The sequence below is a fragment of the Gouania willdenowi genome, unplaced genomic scaffold (assembly GCF_900634775.1).
Source record: "Gouania willdenowi unplaced genomic scaffold, fGouWil2.1 scaffold_188_arrow_ctg1, whole genome shotgun sequence".
NCBI classification, from domain to species: domain Eukaryota; kingdom Metazoa; phylum Chordata; class Actinopteri; order Blenniiformes; family Gobiesocidae; genus Gouania; species Gouania willdenowi.
This window is the reverse complement of record NW_021144938.1, coordinates 506,280-529,990: the sequence shown is the minus strand read 5'-3', so window position 1 is coordinate 529,990 and position 23,711 is coordinate 506,280. Positions and strand designations below refer to the sequence as shown.

Sequence of the window (23,711 nt, the reverse complement as noted above, 5' to 3'; positions counted from 1 at the left end):
TTTTATAAATGACTTTTCAGACTGGTTGGCCGAACTAATGCCAAAGTATGATTGATTGTTTTTTAATTGTTCGGCATTTCAACATTCATGTGTGTTGTCCTGACAACACACATGACTTTGTGGATCTCATCCAATCTTGGTGCAATGCGTAGTGGGTCACACACACCAGTTAGGTCATATTCTGTATTTGTTCTTGTGTAATGATGTCTATTTTAAATTTGAATGTGGGTGATGCAATTTTATCTGATCATAAACCTGTTGTTTTTTACTTTTCCTTTGCACACAAATTTAAAGCGCGAGCTCCAGCCTTGCTCTCCAATGTGGTTAACTCCTCCACCACAATACTTTACTTCTGACTTCACTGAGAACTCTTTGGTGACTCTGGGTAATCTGTGAGCTTAGATACAGAGCATCTGCTCACACAAGCTGAATGTCTAAAAACTCTGGACTTTGCGGTGCTGCTAAAAATGAAGCGTTTAAAACCTAAACCTCAGCCTTGGTTTAACGATGTTACCCGGATCCTCTCATTGATGGGCCTCAGCCAATCAGCTTCGATGCCTCCACTGAGCTCTGTAACACATTTTTGCAGTTTTTTATTAATAAGGTTGCTCATGACCCTTCTATCTTTGTCCCCTGCTCAGCTACCTTTATTCAGTTTGAGCCGACATCCTTACAGAAATTAAAGGAAATTGTGGATCATATGAATCCTTCAGGCTCCCCTACTGATGATATTCTGCCACGCCTTTTTAAAGACATTTTTCTCACGCTCGGACCATCAGTTCTTGCGATCATAAATAGCAGCTTGACTTCTGGTGTTGTCCCTGTTGCTTTTAAACATGCTGTAGTAAACCCACTTATTAAGAAACCTGCCCTTCATCCCTCAGTCTACTCTAACTTTAGACCCATCTCTAAGCTCCCATTCTTGTCTAAAGTTTTAGAGAAAATTGTTTTTAACCAGATAAATGATTTCCTCTCCGCAAATAACATTTATGAGGATTTTCAATGAGGTTTTAAACAAATTCACAGTCCAGAAACTGCACTGTTGAAGGTTTTTAATGATATCTTCTTGGAAACGGATTCAGGGAACACAGTGATCCTTTTGTTTTTAGATCTCACTGCTGCTTTTGATACGGTGTACTAGGGGTGGGCGATATGGGAAAAATATCATATCACGATTTTTACTTTGTGAAATCACAATCACGATTTTATCACGATTTTTTTCATTCAAATCATTTAGACTATTTTAACGTTCTTTACCAATAAAAAAAACCAAATCACCTTCTTAAAACATTGCCCTAAATGGAAAAAAGGAATAAAAGATCATTTAGGACAAGGAAATTATCTTTCTTTCTTTTTTTTAAATTGTATGTAAGAAATTCATCAAACTGGTTTCTAGTACAATTAACATCAAACAAAAAAGCTGACAGTCTTTTTACTTTGTTTAACTAAAGTGGTGTAGCATTAGCATTAGCAACACTTGCTACATAACAAGGCATCATATCAGTCTAGTGATTTCTATTTGTTATTGAGGTAACACACTCATATCAATAAAATCCTACTTTAAGCAGTGTTTGAATCCCTCATTTCACACAGTTCAAACAATCATATCCTTTACAAAATAAAACGTTACTGCTTTGGTTACATTAGGCCTGGGTGATATGGACCAATACTCATATCTCTATATCAAAATGGCACAAGGTGATATAAACTCCATTTATTATAATTTTTTTCAATAGTTTTACAAGAAAAACAATATTGGGTCAAAGTCAGTAGAGCCACAAAGACCCTTTTACTAATGACTAGCAACACAATAACAACATTTTGTGTCACTTTTGACTTTTTCCTTCATTAAGGCTGAAATGTGATTAAATTATGTAGTGTTGCTTTTTTCAGGGCAGCTCTGAGTTGATGAAAGTAGTTTTTAAAGTAAATCACATTCAGGACACTGTCTCTTTAAGAATATGGAAACAGCCCCGTTAGCTACAGCAGCAGATCTCTGCTACAGCGCAGCGACAGAGAGTTAGTTATAGAAGAGAAACACATGCAGTGTTTTCTCAAACATATTTCAGTGTTTCAACACTCAGAACTGATGGAGTTTAACAGACAGACAGACATCTGCACTGAGCCTCTGACAGACAGGCGTTAACACGGAGGAAACAGCACTCTAAGCTAACTCTGTGTCCGTACACTGGGGGGGGAGCCGTGTCTGCATCATATGACTGTGTATGGACCACAGACATATGACGCAGACACGGCACCACAAGGGTTAAAATGTGAACTACAGACGATTCTACAATCTCCGTGATTTGGGAGATCATCGTCATGTTGAAATCCTTAACGATCTAATATCATCATATCGCACACTCTCGATTAGAGCATTGAATTGGGCTCAATGGGGCAGATCTTAACTGGTTTTACTCATATGTGACAGAACTCTTAATGTAAAAATTGACTGTTTTACATCTGACTCTGCGCATCCATCTTGTGGTGTTCCTCAAGGGTCTATTCTTGGTCCCCTTCTTTTTGCTCTGTACCATCTACCTCTGGGGTCTATAATGAGAAAATATGGCATCTCGTTTCATTGTTATGCTGATGATTGTCAGATTTAGTTGCCCCTGATACCCAATGATTCCTGGTCCTTTTGAACTGTTTAAATGAGGTTAAGGCATGGATATCTTTTAATGTTTTTAGTTTGAATGAATCCAAAACAGAGCCTATTCTGTTTGGTTCAAGCAAATCCAAAGTCTTGTTCAGTCTGGACTCTATGAACAAATATTCAAAAAAGTCTGTGACCAGTCATCGTGGACTCTGGATTTACTTTTAATAAGATGTCAACTTTACGTTTTAAAAAAGAGCTTCTTTCAGCTGTGGTGCATTGCTAAGTTTAAACCTGTTTTAGGTAAGAAAGAACTGGAGACCGTTATCCATGCTTTTATCACAACACAACTGGACTATTGTAACTCTCTCTATGTTAGGCTCACCTCCAGCTGGTACAAAACACTGCTGCCCTGTTATTGACTGGTAAAAGAAGGCAGGAGCATAAAACACCTCTTCTCTCCTCCTTTCACTGGCTCCCTGTACGCCAAAGAATTGATTTTAAAATTATTTTATTGACATACAAATGTCTAAATGGCCTCCATCCATCCGACAAGTCTGAACTTCTTCAGCCATACACTCCATCTCGGGCTCTACGCTCAGCTGGCCAGCAGCTCTTGGCCGTGCCGAGGACGAAAAGGAAGTCCAGAGGGGATCGGGCCTTCTCTGCGGCAGCTCTAAGGCTATGAAACGAGATAAATATAAGAGAGGCTCCTTCTGTTCCCATTTTTAAATCTCTTCTAGAAAACAGTTGTTTGCTGTGGCTTTTAACACCGTGTGAGTCTATGTCATTTTTAATTGTTCAATGTTGTATTTCTCTTATATGTTATATGTTTTATTGTACAGCGTTTTGGTCAAACCTTGTTTGTGTTTAAACATGCTTTATTAAAAAATTGGAATTGGAATTTAAAAAAATGCCTTGATTATGGGCGGGAATCCTGGAGCAGTTAAGACATGCCCAGTCCACACTATTAAATCTCCAATTACGGTAACAATCTATGCTATGCTAACTAGCTACTCAATACTCAATATACCTCTCTATTCACTCTTCTCTCAATCCAACCTACTCACCACAGATTGTCGAGACCACAGTTGATTTATCAAAGGACCGGGGGGCTAACAATGCTTGTTTGTGACACAAGATGGTCCCAAAATGTCACATGATCTTGTTCTCAGCCAATAGCAAAAATCAATTGTAATAGCTGGGTTTCAACACATAGAAGGCAGTCACTCACATTTTACAATAAAATATGCCAAATTGAAATACTTTGACTAAAATGTTGAGAGTTGGACCAAGATCAATCAACAGCATTACTTCATACCCAAATACATTTGTATTCAGTAGAAAAAGTGGTTTTGGGGTTTAGTTATTCTTTCAGGAGGGAGTGTTGTGTTTAAGTTTTTTGTTGCTGATTTAATGTGGTAGTATTTTCATTCTGTTAACTGTGTGCACTCACAGAGAGGAGCCTGTAGATGTAGCAGGTTTTCTTCTGACCGTCTCTCCATACCCGAGGCATCGCCTGCTCGTCGTTGGCCGGGTTCCAGTCAGGATCAAACATGACCAGACGATTTGCACCAATCAGGTTGAGGCCACACCCCCCAGCCTTACTGCTCAGCATGAAGATGAACTCTGGGTTCTGAAAAACAAATGCATTCAGGTGCAGTTCCTTGGGTGTGTTCAAAATCCCATACTAGCGTACTACTCACATTAAGTCAGACGTCAAAATGAGTATGTAGTGCGCTCACACTAGATAGTATGAAAAGATTGAGTACGTGAGAAATACCCAGATGTGTGCTATATCGAGACATTTCCTAAGTATTGCACGGTGGGCACACTAATCACACAGAACCGCCGCATGATGCATTGCAAGCGGAACGTAAAATGGTCATGGAACCGGCTTCAAGCTAAAAAATTAACATCCCCATTTCAAAACCCCTTTTGTAAATAGGGCTCTTGTTTTGAAGTTAACTGGAAGTTTTGTCAATAGCATGGAGGTTCTCCCAAAATCTCTGAAATGTGGGAATTAAATGTGTTTTCCGCAAGTTTTATGGATCAAATGAGCACATGTTGATATTCTACCTGGTCACTTTCTCACTTAAAATGTTTTCAGATTTTTGTCGTTATAGGTTCCAAAAGCATTTTGAAAAACTTGGAATTATACTTCAATGGGAACGGTCCATCATCCTAATCATACTATTAATATACAGTCGACCGCATATACTCGTTGTGATTGTAGAATGTTAGTGGGACATTTCGAACACAGCCCTCATTTCTCATATCTTTCATTCTTGTTCCACAAAGTCACACTCACAGACTGAACGTTGAACCTTTCAACAATCTTGGCCCTTTTCTTGATGGACATGGTTCCGTCCAGGCGAACATACTGGTATCTGGAACAGACCGACACAAAGGTTCACACGTCAGAGAAAACTAATGACCAAGGTCGGACATGGGCAGCGTTTCCAAAGCACCTTCTAGATCTGCACAGCTTCTCAAACAGGTCCAGTGTTTGCGTGTAGTTGGAGACAAGAACCACCTTGTCACTCGTAGTGGTCCTCGTCATGGCCAGTAAGTAGTCCAGAACCAGCATTTTTCCTAAAACAGAACAAGTTATGATTAAAAATGTGTGTGCCGCTTACAAACCACTAAACAGAAATTTTATAAAAACTACAATTTTATTAAACACAAAGCTGGGGAACCATGTTCGAGTTCTGTGGCTTACACTTATGTAGTTAAAAATGATTAAAATATGTTTCATTTCAAGTTTTCCCATTTCAGTTCTGTTGAGGATCATTTTATCTTCTTTTTAAATAAATTGAAATTGAGGGGTATACGGACAGGAATAAGGCTCAGACGCCCACGCCAAAGACATTAACACCAATATCTTCATTGATTAGGAAGCCTGACAAGGTAACCATAAGATGAAAAACAAATTAGATGATACATAATATTTTTAGTGTATTTTACAGATGATTTAAGACACGTGTCAAAACTGACCCGTTATCAAGGGAGATGCTAACAGAAAGCTATCACAAGAAGAATGTTGTGTTTCATGGGGTTATTTATTAAAGGCTCAGTAATTGTGATTAATTAAATTTGAACTTTAGTAATTGTAAACGTAATTGTAATTGACTTTTAGTGGAAAAATAATCATTATAATTTTAAGTGTAAAAAATGCTGGTCACTATAATCATAATTTTGTTGGAATTGAGCAGAGATAATTAAAGATGTTATTGTAATTGAAATATGTAATTGAACCCAACCCTGGCTAGTAGTGCTGACTCATCACTGAAAGGCATCACAGTCAGGGAAAAAGATTGATAGATATCGATCTCTACGTACGGATACATGGACACATCTTTCCTAGGGAAGATTTCCAAGGAAAAGTTAATAGTGTTGTGGACATGAAGCAGTCGAATACTTCAACACTTCAACTGTTTATATGTGGCACTCAATGCCACATATAAACAGTGTGCTTCACAATCTAAACAAAAACAATCAACTAATTAAAACAATAGAAAAAAATAAAATGAATGAGTTGGGAGGGCGTGTCCATAATAGTCCCAATATTACTGCGGATCCCACATAATGCCTCATTCAAATTTGAAAAGAGCGTCTTCAAATCAGAGTTTTGAATCAAGTGTTATTTTTTGTCTCTACAGTGTGTGTGAGTATTTATTATTGAGGGCCTATAACAAGCATGAGTAACTCTATAACTACATTCATCATCAACTTCATCAATTCAACAATTCACTTTTGGCTTTAAAGTTATGACGTAACAAAGACAAAAAAAACTATAACTTGAGCGTCTCTTCACAAACATTGGCCCTCAGAGAGTTATAAATGCTGGAGATTTCTTCCTGTTAAAAGGGAGTTGTTTCTTCTCACTGTTGCTAAATGCTTGTTCATGTGGATCTTGTTGAGTTTTTTCTTTCTTATTATGAATTTTATATTTTGATAAACGTATTTAGATGACTGCTGTAATTTGTGCTATACAAATAAAGTTGAATTGAATTAAACACTCTAAGAATCTTTATCATATGCAATAGGACTTGGTAGATTGTTGTCATAAAACTGGAGATTTAGCCCCGAGCTATTAGAGCTAGCTATTAGATAATAAGCTGCATTACTTGTTGAATGTGCTTCCGATGAGGACGTTCTATTATATTTGTTTAATTCAAGGAAGCTGATGTTGATGTTTACAGGTTCTCACCTGAAAGCTGCGGTTCCACAGCTTTAGGGCAGTAGCCTGAAGGAAACAGGTCCAGTGCTCCCTCGAAGCCTTCGTTCCCTTCCACACATTTGTCATAGATGAGAGCAGGGTCTGGTGGAGAGCACAGTCAGGTGTGGAGATACGACCATGATTTGAACAGCTGGTGATGCAGAACTCACGATTGCAGAGTTTCTTCAGTGAAGTGATGGAGGACAGAGAGGAAACACTGATTCTGTCCTCCTGTAAGGACTGCATGGCCTGCTTCAGGAAGCATTTGTAGAGCTGTGCCTGTAGAGGAGTCAGCCTGCAGGGCATCATGTACTCAGAGTCTTACATAACACAGACATACACGTGTGTTCCTGCAGCTTCTTTTTACACTCAAAGGCTCCTTACCTGCAGCACACAACCTGCTCGATCTTCACAGGAAGATACTTGGAGAGGATATCAGATGTTCTCCTGATCAAACACCTGTGGATGCAGGTCAAAGAAATCCAGACAAAAAACATACAAAGTGAAACAGCTGAAATAATTAAGACAAGGCAGAAAATCAGCCGTCCTCGTACGCAAGTGTAGAAAATCCTCTGCTTCGACAAACATTAGAGAAAGAATGGATTCTCAGCTAGGTTCAAGTAAATGGTGAAGAGTTTGTTATGGAATCAGAACAGTACCATAATGAATGAACTCTTGCAGTTGTATTTCAGATTCACAAATGCACACGATCTGTTTCACAAATATATATTTTATGCAAAATTGTAATATAAATTCTGAAATGCACAAGCTCTACTTCACATTTTGAGGCACACTTGTAATATAAATCCAAAGGTAATGAAAATTTCTGAATATGCGTTTACAAACTGCTTCTGTGCTGTGAAACCTCTGTGCATTTGTGAGAGAAATGTGTGTGGTCAATTATGAGACTGCCTTCACGTAGCGGGTCAACAAACGTCACCATTGGCTGATAAAACTGATTGACAGATTCATCAGCCAATCAGGTGTGTTTGCTTTCAGCCAATCATATGGCTTCTTACATTTTCTCCACACTCTTGTTTGAACACTGCATATGCGCACATATCAGTAGCTCTGCAATTGGTTTAAAAGTGTTGAGTTTTTAAACTTCTTCTTCAAATAATAATAATAATATAAAAAAACATGGGCAATATATCGATATTCAAGATATATCAAGTTTTCCATTTTGGCGATATAGAAATGTACAATATCACTTATATCAATATATTTTTAGTTTATAGCTCATTTTGGATTAAGACTTGTTTTAGGGGTCAGTGCCTTCACTACTTCTCAGAACAGCATGAAAAGCACAGTTAGATGGATTTATGAGTGCGTCCTAACCCAGACCTTTTCCTATACAGGCCATACTCCAGAACTCACTCACACATGCTGCCCCTTAGAGGAGAAAAAGCCAAATATGGCAGTATATTGTGCAGCGGTTTGTTAATAAAAGTGCCTGTGTGGCATTTTTCATCAGCAAATTTGAACTAGAATTGTCTTTCTGGTAAAATTTCTTTGAGTTAAAAATATCAAGATTTATATTGTATATTTATACATCGCCATTTTGAGAAAAATATTGAGATATGACATTTCACCCATATCGCCCAGCCCTATTTGTAATCACATATTTTAGAACAATAATAAAGCTTTATTATTAATGATCATGCTAAGGCCATTCTAGTAGCCCCCACCCCCCTGTTATGACGCCCCCCAAATATGGAACCACTGCATGGTGGCATTGACTTTGAAGAGTTAACGGGTAGAAAGCAGTGAGTGTTTAAGTTAACAATTTATAAACTGAAAATATCTGAAAATGTCATTTTTCCACGTCATTTCTCAATTACAATCGAAACACAGAAATTATGGAAAATCTTGCATCGTTCACATTTTCCCAAGTCATTCCTAAAGCAGTAAGGAAAGTCCTACTTGTGAGCTGGTGGCAAACCTGTTGACAACGCTGATCAGCTCCTTGAGTTTCTCCTCTCCTCGCTGTCTGTCTCCATCACTGGCATCAGCATCCCGACCCTTCAGGATGGGATGTTCAACGCGCTTTTTAAACTCGTGGGCTGTGCCTGGTAGAGGGAGAAGAAATCACAGGTACTGTATGTGTGCACGAGGTGGACAAAGAGAGCGAGTACTCCTCACCAAGTATGCCAGCATTCACAAAGTGGACTAAGCTGAAGTACTCCAGCAGGTCGTTCTGGATCGGAGTCCCTGATATCAGCACTCTCCTCTGAGCGCTCATGGCGTTCAGAGCCTGGTACGTCTGGTTGTCAGAGTTTTTCAGACGGTGGCCCTGCGACACATGGCCATTACAGCAGTTCATCATTCCCTGATCGCTCCGATGACTGAATGAGTTCAAACCACACGTACCTCATCACAGATGACGAGTCCCACTTTGCAGCGGTGCAGCACCTCAGCGTGCAGGCGGAAAGTCTCGTATGAGATGATGAGGATTGGGGTTGGTACTCGCAAACCATGCTGAGCAATGAAATTCTCTGGAAAACATGAATAAATGTCAAATTCTGTCCGTACTTTCTAATAAACACCAGAGTGTGAGCACATCATAAGCTCTTTAAAGCCTTCACTGACTGAATGACACGGAATAAAACTAGTACACTTAAAATGTCTCACTGGTACCAGTAATACAAGTAAAATCTAACGTTACAGGAACTCATTCCTGCCTGTGGCGATCGAACTTTGCAATTCAGCACTGTAACCCGACAGCTTTGATTTTTGTATATATCTGTATTATATTTGTACAATTATATCAGTCTGTAAGGACATGAGTTGGGAACCGGAGGGTCGCCGGTTCAAGTCCTGGTGCGGACCAAAATACAGAAGTTGTTCTGGTAGCTGGAGAGGTGACAGGGCACTTCTCGAGTACTGCCGAGGTACCCCTGAGCATGGCACCGAACTTTAACACTACTCCAGGGACTACAGATGAAAAATAGCCCTTAGGCTACTTCTGGCATATTTACAGAAATGTATATAATATACTTTACTACTTTGTAAAACTCTAAAAGGACGCATTAAATCCACTATCCATGTGTCCCAGGGACGCACCTAATTTTTTCCCATGAAAAACGACACATTGTGAACAACAACTTATGTTTAAAATCACAGTAACTAGCAAAAGAAACCTAGCCGTCAGCGGACCCCTTTACGCATTAACTTAGCGCAAACATGGTCCCATTGAGTACATGCTAGTTTAGCCAACTAGCCAGTTAACGTGGAATTCATTTCAAAATGTTTCCTGGGACCGCTTATTGAGTGCACCGCCCTCCCCCCTGAAAGCTTCGTGTATCGCAGCGGTGCTCCGTGAAAACGTGATCAGCTTTAATCATCTTCCCCTGCTCAGTGTTGGAACTGTTATGCCTGGCTAACTAAGAATAACTCAGTCCGTTCTGTAATTTTGGTCTTTTAATTCCAGCTTTTTGTCCGTGCTTCATAGGTAAACATTCACAGTCAGCAAGCTACCTCAAGTACAAACGTTTCAATGGGAACTTCCGGTTTACAAAATAAAAGTCCGTTGGAGCAACGTTATTAGAATGTTACATTCGAACAACATCTCATCAGAGCTACAGACAGTGACGTGCCGTCAGGGTAGGTAAGGTAGGCAGTGCCAACCCAAGGGTGAATTGATATTTTTATTATTTGTTTTAATTATAATATAATTATAAATTATTTAATTTTCCATTTCCAATAGCCAACAGTACCTAAGTGTAAAAGTGTCAGCATTTTGTGATTTTCATAGCCCAAATTACTAAACAGTGCTATTTCCTGGAATAGCTGCAGTCTCACTCCGCTGTAAGGCAGAGGGAGGCCACGCCCCCTCCCAAAGGCACGTTGCTCCTCTGCCTCTGCTCCCATTGCGTGGTTTTATGTGTTTGCGCATGCGCAGTCAGGTCCCCAAGATGACAACCATTTACGTCCAAAGGCAGCGTAGAGATCTGCCTTTGGACGTAACCGCACTATGCTAAATGCTATATGTAAGTTCACAGTACATTAGTGAATAGATACCACGTGACCGCTGCTGCTATGTTCTCTAGCTAGTGGGCGGGATAACACTACAGTCAGGATGACAGCGCTAGAGACAATAAAGAAACTTTTTTTGAGGAAAAACGACAGCTTTTAAAAGATGGGAGACCAAAATCTGAGTTAATTTAATCTAAGTTGATAAAAACCTAATCAATAAATCTGATCAGATTCAGTAAACCATTGATCCCCGAGAGGAAATATGGTGACATTAATGCTGTTCTCATACATCTTTATATGACATAAATAATTAAAAAGGAGTCAGAATAATCCATGTCACTACAATTTATATCTACTTTATTTTTGACATACATTTTTGTTTGATTATGAGTTTCTTTATGTATTAGTATTTATTTTGTTAAAAACTAACATTTTCTTTAAAAAATGATAAATATTTGAAAAAAAAAAAAAAAAACGGAATTTAATAAAATAAAGTGGAAAACAGAATTTGAGAAAAAATAAAACCTCATTTGTAAAAAAAAAAAAAAGTAAAATTAATTTTATAGGGCCCTAAGTCAAAGATACAAAGTTCTTAGTAGTAAGCAGTGATGTTGCTAGGTACGATACACTGTAAACATCAACTTATGTTTAAAATCACAGTAACTACCAAAATAAACCTAACCGTCAGCGGACCCCTTTACGCATTAAATCTGCACAAACATGATCGCCTTGAGTACATGTTAGTTTAGCCGCTACAACAACAACTAGCCAGTTAACTAGCTGCTTACAATACACCACAAACATATCTGCATCATTTCATTTTTACAGACTTGGCACTGTTAGTTAAGTTACATTTTGTGCTAAAAGTTTCGTAGTGATTGACTCAGTTCATTTGATTTAGTTGATGTTCAGACAAGAAGATTTTGGTGACATTTTATTTTTTGACTCTGTCATGATGATGAGAATGTTTTGTTTGTATTAAAATCAGCACTTTTATTGATAATTTATTTGTACAACAGACACCATTTTGTTTTCATTTGAAATGTATTTGTTTAATTTCAGATACATTTTGAACATACATAAATATACACGCTAATTATAGACATATCATACCACCATTAAAAGAGTTTAACACTACAATTTAAGAAATAGAAGAATATAAGAAAAAGAAAGAAATAAAGTTTTTTACTGGGGACCCATTGAATTTCCCAGAGACCCACTCAAATCACCACCTGTGGGTCCTGGGGACTCACTACATTTAAAACCTATCAACATCAATGAATATCTACTGTCCCTATAATAAAATAAATAAATAATAATAATTTCTGTTTTCTATTATTTGGAGATTGATAAAAGTATGCAGGAACCTTAATAGTTGAACTTCTCCCACCTAGTTGCCGGTCTATCTCATCCTTTGAGCCTCCATCGATGGCCACTGGTGAGAGGCGAGCTCCAAGCCACTTCCCTACTTCGTTATACCAGTTACGAACAAGACTGGAAGGCGAGACATTCAATCATTAATGAAATGTAGTTTAATTCAGATAATTGACTTTGTAATTGTAATTTTATGGAAATGTCTAGGGAATTTCATGGAAATTCTACAAAAACTGTTAATTACAATTTAACTAAATGCAAAACTGGGGAAGTGTGTTGCAGTTCTATGGTTTACACATTTTATTTATTTATTTATTTATTGGAGGATATGCCCCTTGAGATGGAACATCTCGTTTTCGAGGGGGTCCTCAACTTACATAAAATGACAGATACAGCAGAGCAGACAATACAAAAATTCAATATTTCAAAAATAATAAATACAACAAAATATAGATAGACACACACACATACACACCCACACACACACAGTATACATTTAACAGTTGCTCAAAACAGTAAATATTTTATACAAAAATAAATAAGTAATAATAATGTCATTAATAGTAGCTATCTAATGATAGTAAAAACTTTCATTAGATTAAATGAATAAAAAAGGTTTCGGTTACATAGCCTATAATCAAAAACACTGACAGATATTCTGGAGATGGAGGATAAGAGCATTTTTAAACAGAGACACAGAGGTTAGAGAGCGGATCGATAATGGGAGAATGTTCCAGTCAAATGGAGCTTTATATTTGAATGAAAATTTACCGACTACTTTTTTGACTCTAGGGACTACAAGATATGGTTGATTAGCATGACGCAAACTGTATGACGATCTGAAAGGAATTATATATTGTTTTAAATAATCAGGAAAACTTAAATTAATACATTTAAATATAAATAATAGCCGGTGAAGCTGTCGTCTAGATGCCAGAGAGAGCCATGACAAATGTTCATACATTTGGCAGTGGTGAGTTCTGAAGGGACAGCGGAGAATACATCTACACAGACTATTGTACATGACATTAAGTGGTTGGAGAATCGTGGCAGTGGTGTTTTGATAAATAATATCACTGTAATCAATAATGGGAAGAATCAATTGTAAAATTATCCTTTTTCAAACTGAGTAACTAAAACAATTAACTGAATGATAAAGCAATTTTAAGCGATAAGAAATTTTGTTTGTAATAGTTTGTATATGAGTTTTAAATGACAGTGAGGAGTCTAGCCATAGACCAAGATATTTAAACTGATCAACAACTGGGACTGGTGACAAATCAGAAAAAGTAAGTTTAATCTCATTGGCTGAGACTGGGCGAACCCGCTTCTGGAACAACATCAAATTTGATTTCGAGTTATTGAGTAATAGTTTATTAGATTGTAGCCAGGATTGAACTGCATTGAAGTCATGCTGAATAGAGTAATTAATATCTGAGATATTAGATTTTGCAGAATAAATCACGGTGTCATCAGCATAAAGTTGGATGTTACAGTCATTGCATGCAAGAGGGAGATCATTAATAAATATTGAAAATAAAAGTGGGCCAAGAGAAGAACCCTGCGGAACACCTTTCTCAATAAATAAAAATTCAGAGTAGCTGCCATTGTAAAACACACACTGTTGCCGATGATGAAGGTAAGAATTGAACCAGAGGAGCGAAGACCTATCCAGGCCTATAGAATGAAGCTTGTCTAAAAGCAAATAGTGATCGACCATATCAAACGCTTTGGAGAGATCTATAAATAAAGCACCAGTAAGCAGATTATTGTCAAAGCCAGAAAAAATACCATTGGTAAATTTTAATAAAGCAGATGTAGTAGAGAAGTATATTCTAAAGCCAGATTGAAATGGAGATAAGAGGTTATTGGTTGAGAGGTGTTCTGATAGTTGATTAAAGACTATTTTCTCATAGACTTTAACAATACTATTAATCATAGAGATTGGTCTGTAGTTATTTACATTACTAGTGTCACCCCCTTTATGCAGGGGGATGACCTTTGCACATTTCCAGGCAGAGGGAACTTCACATGTACTAAATGATAAGTTAAACAAATCGGCTAAAGGAAAACATAGAACATGAGCGGCAAGCTTGATAAACTTGGTCTCAATGCCGTCTGGACCAGCACTGCTATGAGAAAGTTCATTTATGATCTGCTCTACTACAGCTGGGCTTACCCTACTGAATGAGAAACTGCTGCAAGATGGAGCATCAGAGGAAGAAAGTGAAGGAGGAGAATGGACCTGTGGAAGTTGTGAAAAATGTTGGCTAAAGGCAGAAGCAATCGCACCAGAGTCATTAGTAATTACATCATTAATAAGCATATTATGTGTTGCAGAGTTAGATTTACCTGATAATTTGTTTATTTGCTTCCAAAACTGTTTAGGATGTTTAAAGTTATTTGTAAGACTGTTTTTGTAATAATTTGATCTAGCATTTCTAGTTTGCGTGGTACATATATTTCGCAGGTGTCGATATACATCCCAGTCAGCAGCAAGCTTAGTTTGATTAAATGTTGACCAGGCCTTATCCCGTTGTCTAAACAGACTGAGGAGTTCTCCATTCACCCAGGGAAGATGGCTTCCTTTAACTCTGATTTCTGTAAATGGAGCATGAAGATTAATAACATTTAGCAGTTCAGAGGAGAAATAGTCCCAGGCTTCATTTATGGAAGGTATTAAATAAAATCTGTCCCAGTTAATATTTAAAATATCGTTAATAAAGTTTTCACTGTTTAACCATTTTGTTCTACGAACTTTAATCATTTTTGGGGGGAGACATGGAGGTTTAATTTTCCATATACAATACACAATACAGTGATCGCTAAAACAATCAGATAACACACCAGAGTCTAAAAAGCGCTCAGGGTGAGTTACTAAGATCAGATCAAGAAGAGATTGTGATGTGGGACTAATTCTTGTACAGTCATTAATCAACTGGGAAAAGTTTGAGCTATTAAAAATGTTTCGCTCAGATGCAGAGGAAGGAGCCAACCAGTTTATGTTAAAGTCACCCAGTAATATCATCTCATTATTACGGCCTAAGGATGAAACTGTAGACAATATATTTTTCACGGAATCAGAAGGGGAGTTAGGAGATCTGTAAATATTACCAATGATTTATTGTTTATTTTCATGCAAAATAACTTTTACAAACAGACCTTCAAAGTGCACTTGTTTTTCTTTTGGGTGAATAAGCAGAGATTGAAGATTAGATGCTATAAAGGTGGCTACGCCGCCGCCTCTAGAGCCTCGGTCTGCTCTGTACAAAATATAATTCTCCAGATGAATATCATTGTCAGAGATGCTAGAAGAAAGCCATGTTTCAGATATTGTAATAATGCAAGGTTTATTGTAAGTTATCCAGGCTCTCAATTGGTCGATTTTAGGAAGTAAGCTTCTGATGTTCACATGAATCATTTTAAGACCATTAACCATACTTAATAAAAAAGAAAATATAGAGAAAAAATATAAAGCAATTTACAACAAATAAGAGTGAGAACAACCAGTCAAGAGCAAATATAATCATACATACACTTCCACACCACCACACAATCACACATACATACATAATACAAGAAACAGCAAACAGCAACAAAAACAAAACAGAAATCTCAGAACAGAAATCTCAGTCTGCAATATTAAATTAGGGAGATCTTCTTAGACTAGATAGCATACCAAAATGTATATCAATCAAAGACATAGGATTTGTTAGAGAAAAATTAAATAAACCCTAATTAATGTAACAAAACAGAAACCACTCAACCATTAATATTATTGACTTTATAACAGTCGAATCTGCTGCTCCAAACAGTCAAATAGACGGGATATGCATCAGGTGATTAAATCACGACAGCCACCGTTTACGGCAAACAGAGAACAGCGTGCACAATAGTCAGCAGTCAGCCGCATCAGATCAGAAACTTAAATATAAGTGACACGCAGAAAGAAGGTTTACAGATCAGAGTCGTGTGGATCATTTGGAAACGTTACGGATGTACACGACCACCTCATCAGGAGAACGGAGCAGTAGGAATTTGCCGTTATCTGCATGGATTCGAAGAGTAGAGGGATAGACCCAGTTGTACTGTATCTCCAGGTCACGGAGCTTCTTCTTTGCGGCATTAAAAGAGCGGCGCTTCTCCATCAGTGCCACACTGATGTCAGGATAAATATGCACTCTGGCTCCATTGTACACAAGCTCCTTTTTGTCGCGGGAGAGATGGAGAACTCTGAGCTTCTGCTGAAAGTAGAGGAACTTTACAATGATTGGCCGAGGACCTGCTTTGGAATCACGTCCGATCATTCCTGGAGATCGATGTGCCCTCTCGATGACCAAAGGAGAAGGGAGGTTTTCTTTACCGAAGAGTTGAGTGAGGAACTGCCCGACAAAGCGATCATGTCCCGGCCTTCGGAACCCTCTGGAACACGGACAAGACGTAGATTTGAGGACCTGCTACGGTTCTCGGCGTCATCCGCTTTTTCAGCCAGGTAAGCATTTTGTTTTTCCAGGGCCTTAACCCGTTCCTCCAGAGTAGACAGGGTGTCTTGATTAGTGCTAACCCTGGCTTCCAGCTCACCGACTTTAGCACCCATCGACACGAGCGACTCTTTCATAGAATCCATGCTGCTTTGAATGCAGTCCAGTTTAGAGTCAAAGTGAGACAACAAGTCATTTTTTAATTGCTGTAGGGTATCGATCAAAGTTTTGTTAGTGACCGCATCCATGCCTGAACGAGCCGATGTTATAAGAGTCACAGGGCACAGGTAAGTAGAGCACGTTGTTTGACTCTCAAACTGGGCCCAAAAACAGAAAAAAGTACTAAAAAATGGCAAAGGAAGTGGCAAGATATATTTAGGTTGAGTGGGTTGAGTGGGTCACTGCATTATCAGCATTAACAGCGACAGACTGAGATAAATGGAGAGCTCACGCCAGCCCTACTGCACTGTCAGCCATCTTGAACACATCTTCATAGTTAGCAATCATTAAAATATGTCTCATATTTACTTTTCCCACCAAGATAATGAAATCTAGAGGTATGCCAACAAAAAAAAAGGAACAGACGTCCACACCAAAGATATTAAAACCAATATTTTCATTGATTAGGAAGTCTAACAAGGTAACCAACAGATGAGAAACAAATGAAATCAAAGGTAATATTTTTTAGTGTATTTTACAGCTGATTTAAGACATGATTCAAAACTGACCTGTTATCATTAGAGATGCTAACAGGAAGCTAACACAAGATGAAGGTTACATATCATGAGATTGTTTATTAAAGGCTTAGTTATTGTGATTAATTGTAGTTGAACTTCAGTAATTGAGAACGAAATTGTACTGGTAATTGACACTGTAATTGTAATTGAACATAGACAATTAAGAAAATGTTATTAAAAAATGTAATTGACCCCAACCCTGCATACAATACAATATAATGCAATAAGTGACTGCGGCAAATCGTACATTTGTAACCAAGGTTCTGATGCTTCTAACCCTAACCTGCTACCCGTGCATCTTCCAGAACTCAAACAAGTCCCTCATTGGTTTCATCTTTTATATTTAAAGTGTGTCAGTACAGGAAAAGGAAGTGTTTTACTGCTGTCAAACTGTTTTTAGTTCAGGCGCCAAAGATGGAGCAGTTTGATCTGTAGTGGGCCACAGATTTTAGGAAGGACAAAGAGCAGATTTAACAATAATATGCCCTAGTTTGCACTTCCACGTATTAACTGATATGTAAGATATGTGAAGAATCAACGATATTCAAGCAATGAATGACACATCAATCCAGCAGGATCTTGCCTTCAAAAGTACTTATTTTTGGGACAGATTTTTGTTTAATTTAGGGGAATTTTGTGCTATTGTTTGCATGATACGGGCGACCATGGCTCAGGTGGTGGAGGGTCGTCTTCTAATCGAGAGGTTGGGGGTTTGATCCCAGTACCTGACTATGTGTCAAAGTGTCCTTGGGCAAGACACTGAACCCTAAGTTGCTCCCAATGGTCGACTAACGCCTTGCATGGCAGTCCTGTTCCATTGGTGTGTGAATGTGAGAGTGATTGGGTGAATGAGCTGATATGTAAAGCGCTTTGAGACTGCTTCACTGTGGTTATAAGGCGCTATATAAATCTAGTCCATTTACCATTTACTATGAAATTACAGGATTTTAAAGAAACTGGGAGTTCTTTCAACAATGTGAGATTAAAAATGACTGCCATCATGTGATATAAGCATGAAAAAACTGAGCCCTGTAAATATTGTGGAGTTTCACTGGAGAGACTGAGATATGTACAACTGAATTATGTCATTCACGTTTTCTCTATACTTTTTTACTTTCTTCTGTGGGCCACATTGGATGCTTTAAAGCAGGTTGTCAAACTTTTTTGGCTCAAGAAACCCCCTCCTCTAACTTTTGAATTCAAGTACCCCCTTTGTCCGACTAGAAGAATTTGCTTAGAATTGTGTGGAAAAATCACTTTAGAGCACAGTGATGGAATGATGGAGTGATAACACACATTAAATTATGCCATTTTGTAAATTTAGTGCCCCTGAATAGATCTATTTCTATAGTTTTTATCATTTATGTCATTACCCTCCTGTAGTGGGACCAAGACTGACCCTTGTATTTTCAGTTCATGTTCTAATCCAGATTATTTTCATCATCATTTTTTGGTTTTTTGTTGTTGTTTGTCTGTTCTTTTCATTATTCATTATATTTTTCTCTAATTTGGTTCTTTTCATTATTCAGTATATTTTTCTCTAATTTTGTATGTTGTTGTTATTATCTAAATCATTCTCTCTCAGTGTGTGTGTTTTTGGTGTCGATTGGTTGTTTCTTATTTGATTTTGTATGTTTCTCTGTTATTTTTGTGTTTTTTTGTAGTGATATTGTGTATTTTTCTCTCATTTAGTGTCTTTGTTGTCGTTTTGTGTGTTGCTGGATATAATAAGTATTTTTCTCTCTTAGTGCATGTTTTTGGTGTCGTTTTGTGAGTTGCTGGTAATATTTATGATTATGATTATCATTTTTAATTAAAAATAAACATTATAAAGCCCCATGTTTTTTATGCTTTCATTTGTTAAATTTTTTTTCTCTCTCGCTCAAGTACCCCTGTAGTGCCATCACGTACCCTCATTAAAGTATTCACGAGTGTAAACCTCACACTCGTCACTGTATTCTTCGTCACATGGCAATGACTTTTTCTTGCTCTTATTATAATCCTATTTATTGCTTTAAAGATGTACATTGAGAATTATTTTGTTGTAGTTTTTTTATGAGCTAATCTGACTTACTGCTGCAGTATATATAAGAATGGTGTCTAAAAAACACAGGCAGTCTCAGGCATCACAAACATAAAAGTAAACACACAAAACAAATCAAAAAATACACAAAAATACTCCAAAAACACAGAATACGATGACAAAATAATTCAAAATGACAACATATATACACAAAACAGACTCCAAAAACATAAAATGTGGCATAACACACAAAAAAAAATACAGAAAAAAAACAGGACCACAAAACTACACCAAATGACTTAAAAAACACAAAAGAAATTAAATACAGAAAATGACAATAAAAAATGCCAAAAAAAAATGAATACCAAAACACAAAATGACAAAAGAAATACACAGAATGACTGAAAACACAACACAACAAAATTACAGAACAGGGCAACAAAAATACACAAAATGACTCTAAAAACACATAAGGAGGCTAAAAAAAATACAGAACAATATAAGAAATGACAATCAAAAAAATAAGTTCACAAAACGACTGCAAAAAAAAAATTAAATAAAATACAATAAGGGAGAACAGAAATATGCCAAAGGAGTCCTAAAATACAGAAGAAAAAACATATAAAACAACAACAATGATGGCTCCAAAAACACATGATTCTGATTGGTCATTATTCTAACGCAGACATGTATGTTGATAATGTGACCCTCACATCAGACAAACACAGTTTTGTGGCCCTGCTGTGATGAAAGTTGTCATAATGTTCGATATTTGGATTTGATCTGAAGTGTAAGAAAAAGAGTTGCAGGTTTACCTCTCTCTGATGAGGTCTGAGGACTTTTCCTAAAACTGGATCCACAACAACATGTACTGGTAGTTTTTCTCTGGACGGAGGATGAGAAGTTGTGTTACATTTCACTGACTGCAAACATCTACAATGTGCACAGCTTTAGTGTTGATGTGAGGATGTTTTAAACTTACTTTTCAGCCTTTATCTGCTCGTGAGCACTCAGAGCTGGAGGCTCATAAAGAACTAAAGCATCTTCTGCAAAAGGGTCATGAAGTGATTTCCTCACTCCAGCACGTTTCAGACCCAGTGCCCTGATTCCCAGTGAACCTGCAGGTCAATCAATAAGACAACAACTGAAAGCTGCAGGGGGTATTTCAGACAGGAGGTTCAATAAACTCTGAGTCCATCCATAAACTCTGAGTTAACATACCCCACCATGGGAAACTCTGGGTATCCGGTTTCATTACAGCTGGTATGAAGTGGGTCAATCAACTCTTACTTACGTGCATGAGCACGATAAAAAGCCATCATCAATGGAGCCAAAATACAACGAGCTACCATGGCAACGAGACGGAAGAGAACAACTTATTTCTCCCTGATGGAGCTAGAAGTTCTCCTGCAGGTGTTTATAGAGGAATATCAGCCTGTTCTAAATAGGTTAACGGCCAAATCTCAAAAAGGACCTTATTTGGGGACACGTCCCTCCCCATGGTAAAACAAAACACAACTGTATTTTTTTTTTTAAGTGTGATATATAAGAAGTATGAAAATTATTGTGGTGGTCTCCGGAATTGGTGGCAGGGGTGTTTTTCATTCCATTTAGCGCATTTTCCTCTAATGAATATGCATTGTAGGCGGATCTCCCAGGGGGAGCAAAAATATGGGAGGAAGAAATGCAAGTAAATTGATGCAGGGGATGAAATGCCATTCATGAAATCTTGAACTGTTTGCGGTGATTGTTTTAGTACGGAAGAATAGTACAAGTGAGGAGCAAGTGCAGACACACACAGTTGACAGAAAACACAGTGGAGATAGAAAAAAGGCTCCAGTTGTGTGTGTGTGTGTGTGTGTGTGTGTGTGTGTGTGTGTGTGTGTGTGTGTGTGTGTGTGTGTGTGTGAGAGAGAGAGAGAGAAAGAAAAAGAGGGTTGCTGTGCGCAGAGATGGATATACAAAAATGAGCATGGATCAATATCGCTTTGGGCTAACTGCTCCACTGATCTCCTTTCTCTCCATGTTTTGACCGTCAAAGTATTGTGTCGTGTTGATGTCAGGCCAGAATCAACAGATCAGATGTGTAATTTACGCATGATCACTGATGGCACAATGGTTACATATGAGAGTGTGTGTGACACAGCGCTGCTCAGACCTGCGCTGGATGATGGTCAGTAGATCATCTTCAAAGAATGCAGACTGGTTGACAGACTGTGTAGTTGTATTAACTCAGATCAATATCAATATTACTAGGTTTTAAAGTTGTTGTTTAAAAAAAAAAAAAAAAAAAAGATTTTTATTGTGTATTTATTTTTCTACGTTAATAAATGTTTGAACAGCAGACAGAGAACTCCATCTGCCTCAAATGTCAGTGCTTGTGCGCACTGACGTCTCCACAATAAACGAGCAAAACGCTCATTTAAGTAGGCAACTAATTTACTACCCTTTATTTCAGATCTTTGTGAATCCGGCCCTCAGAGTATAACTTACCTTGCTTTATACAACCGGAAATTCAGAGTTTCCTTTATTTGAGCACAAACATACTCAAAGTTTTAACACAACCCGCTTTCTGGAATACCCCTCTGGTGATGACAGAAGGAAAAAACAACAACATAAGAGGAAAAGTGTTACCTGAGTAGTTTGGAATGGGGATTTTGAAAGGCTTGGAGAGGATAGCTCGGATAAATGCCTCCTGTAGACAGATTTGAACAGATGTTACGTGATCAACATCTGCATTTAGTAAAGAATGCCAATGAAACGTGGTTCGTTGCTTGTTTCCAATGCTTACGTGTTTATCTCCATCACTACAGGCCGGTCGGTTGTTAGTGGGAGTCAGAGGCTTTCTGAACTGAGAAATGTGGCTTTCTTGCAGCTCATTCTCACTTTTTCTTCTTTTCTCCTGAGAAACCAAGCAGTGTTAGATCACGATTGAACAGGAAAGTAGTGCATTAAACACAGATCTGAGTACAAACTACCACATCTGTACAATCTTCCACATACACACACATTACAAACATTATCTTTATAATCATTATTTGGATAAAGCAATAACTGCAACTAGGGCTGGGCAACATGGACAAAAATATCACATCACGATATTCTACTTATTCTTGCACAAAAAATCCCCAAATTTTGCACAAAGGTCCAGTCTCATTCCAGATTGTCCCAGCTGCAAAAACAGGCCAATCGTCCTAAAGGTGGCGCTACAGTACGCCTCTAAAATTTTAAACTTTGGAAATTCCCAATAAATCAACCATATTTGCTACAGATTTCCCCAAAACGTTGCCCCAACAACACTGAAGAAACTGTTGTACTCATGTAAACACACTACATACTGATTTTGACATCAGAATTCGTACGAGTAGTACGTTAGGATGACATTTACAACATGGCCTATCAATCTGAGCTCAATGTGTTCAAACCGTAGAACACAGATGGAAAAGTTGTTCATGTTTTATTAAAGAGTTTCTCAGTCACCATCATGAGTAACACTCCTACTTTTCTGAGTGTCCAGTCCTGGTCCACCTCGTCCTGGCTGCGTTTGGCCCGCTGACTCGGTGCTTGGCTCCTCCTCTGTGTGTGGACAAGTGATGACATCACAATCTTTATCAGGTCTTGATTTATACGTCACAGTTTTCATCAACTACATTTTTTCGAGTGACGATAACAAGACTATGAGTAATTTAAAAAAATACACGTGAATGAAAAGTGTATCAAAATATATTGATATTGTCATCAACAAATAAAAATCAAACTACGGTATAACTTTCAATAATTCATTCAGAACTCATACGATCATGTGGTCTTTAGGGCTGTGCGATATAGACCAAAACTGATATCTCAATATTTTTTTCTTAAAAATGGTCATATATATGATATAGAGCTGCACGATTATGGCCACAATAAAAATCAACATGACTTTGTTCATACTGTAATCATGATTAGAATCACAATTATTTATCATATTTGGTAAAAATATTTTTTAGTTTAGTTATTATAGCACTACTTTTAAACAAATAATATGTGTGGAGTTTACAGTGCAAAAGTAAGCTTTAAAAATGAATTATAATTAAAAAATAATAATTAAAAAACAATTACCCCAAGAATTTAAAATGTACCAAAGGCTAACTGAATAAATACACTATTACAGAGTGCAGAGCCTGTTTAAATGTAAATATTGCCAACAATCAGGTTAATCTAACGTGGCAGTAAAAGTGATGGAGGTAGATTTGTGTTTTTATCATTATCATTCATAAAATTTAAATATTTTCAATCAAAATAAATATTTCAAATCAAGAAA

General features: G+C 37.5%; 1 protein-coding gene across 1 annotated transcript in view; it reads right to left on the bottom strand.

Moving 5' to 3' along the window:
* Positions 1 to 23,711, bottom strand: part of LOC114458810 (DNA repair and recombination protein RAD54-like) — a 46,294-nt gene that overhangs the window by 2,957 nt on the left and 19,626 nt on the right. The window contains exons 2-17 of the mRNA XM_028441194.1: positions 22,910 to 22,984; positions 22,200 to 22,310; positions 22,043 to 22,103; positions 20,391 to 20,526; positions 20,224 to 20,293; positions 16,170 to 16,549; positions 12,184 to 12,287; positions 9,189 to 9,313; positions 8,961 to 9,111; positions 8,761 to 8,887; positions 7,203 to 7,277; positions 6,989 to 7,113; positions 6,810 to 6,920; positions 5,068 to 5,191; positions 4,908 to 4,986; positions 4,053 to 4,232 (exon numbers count right to left, since the gene is read on the bottom strand). Of these exons, the coding sequence (XP_028296995.1) occupies positions 4,053 to 4,232; positions 4,908 to 4,986; positions 5,068 to 5,191; positions 6,810 to 6,920; positions 6,989 to 7,113; positions 7,203 to 7,277; positions 8,761 to 8,887; positions 8,961 to 9,111; positions 9,189 to 9,313; positions 12,184 to 12,287; positions 16,170 to 16,549; positions 20,224 to 20,293; positions 20,391 to 20,526; positions 22,043 to 22,103; positions 22,200 to 22,310; positions 22,910 to 22,984 (2,034 nt within the window). The remainder of the gene's footprint in view (positions 1 to 4,052; positions 4,233 to 4,907; positions 4,987 to 5,067; positions 5,192 to 6,809; positions 6,921 to 6,988; positions 7,114 to 7,202; positions 7,278 to 8,760; positions 8,888 to 8,960; positions 9,112 to 9,188; positions 9,314 to 12,183; positions 12,288 to 16,169; positions 16,550 to 20,223; positions 20,294 to 20,390; positions 20,527 to 22,042; positions 22,104 to 22,199; positions 22,311 to 22,909; positions 22,985 to 23,711) is intronic.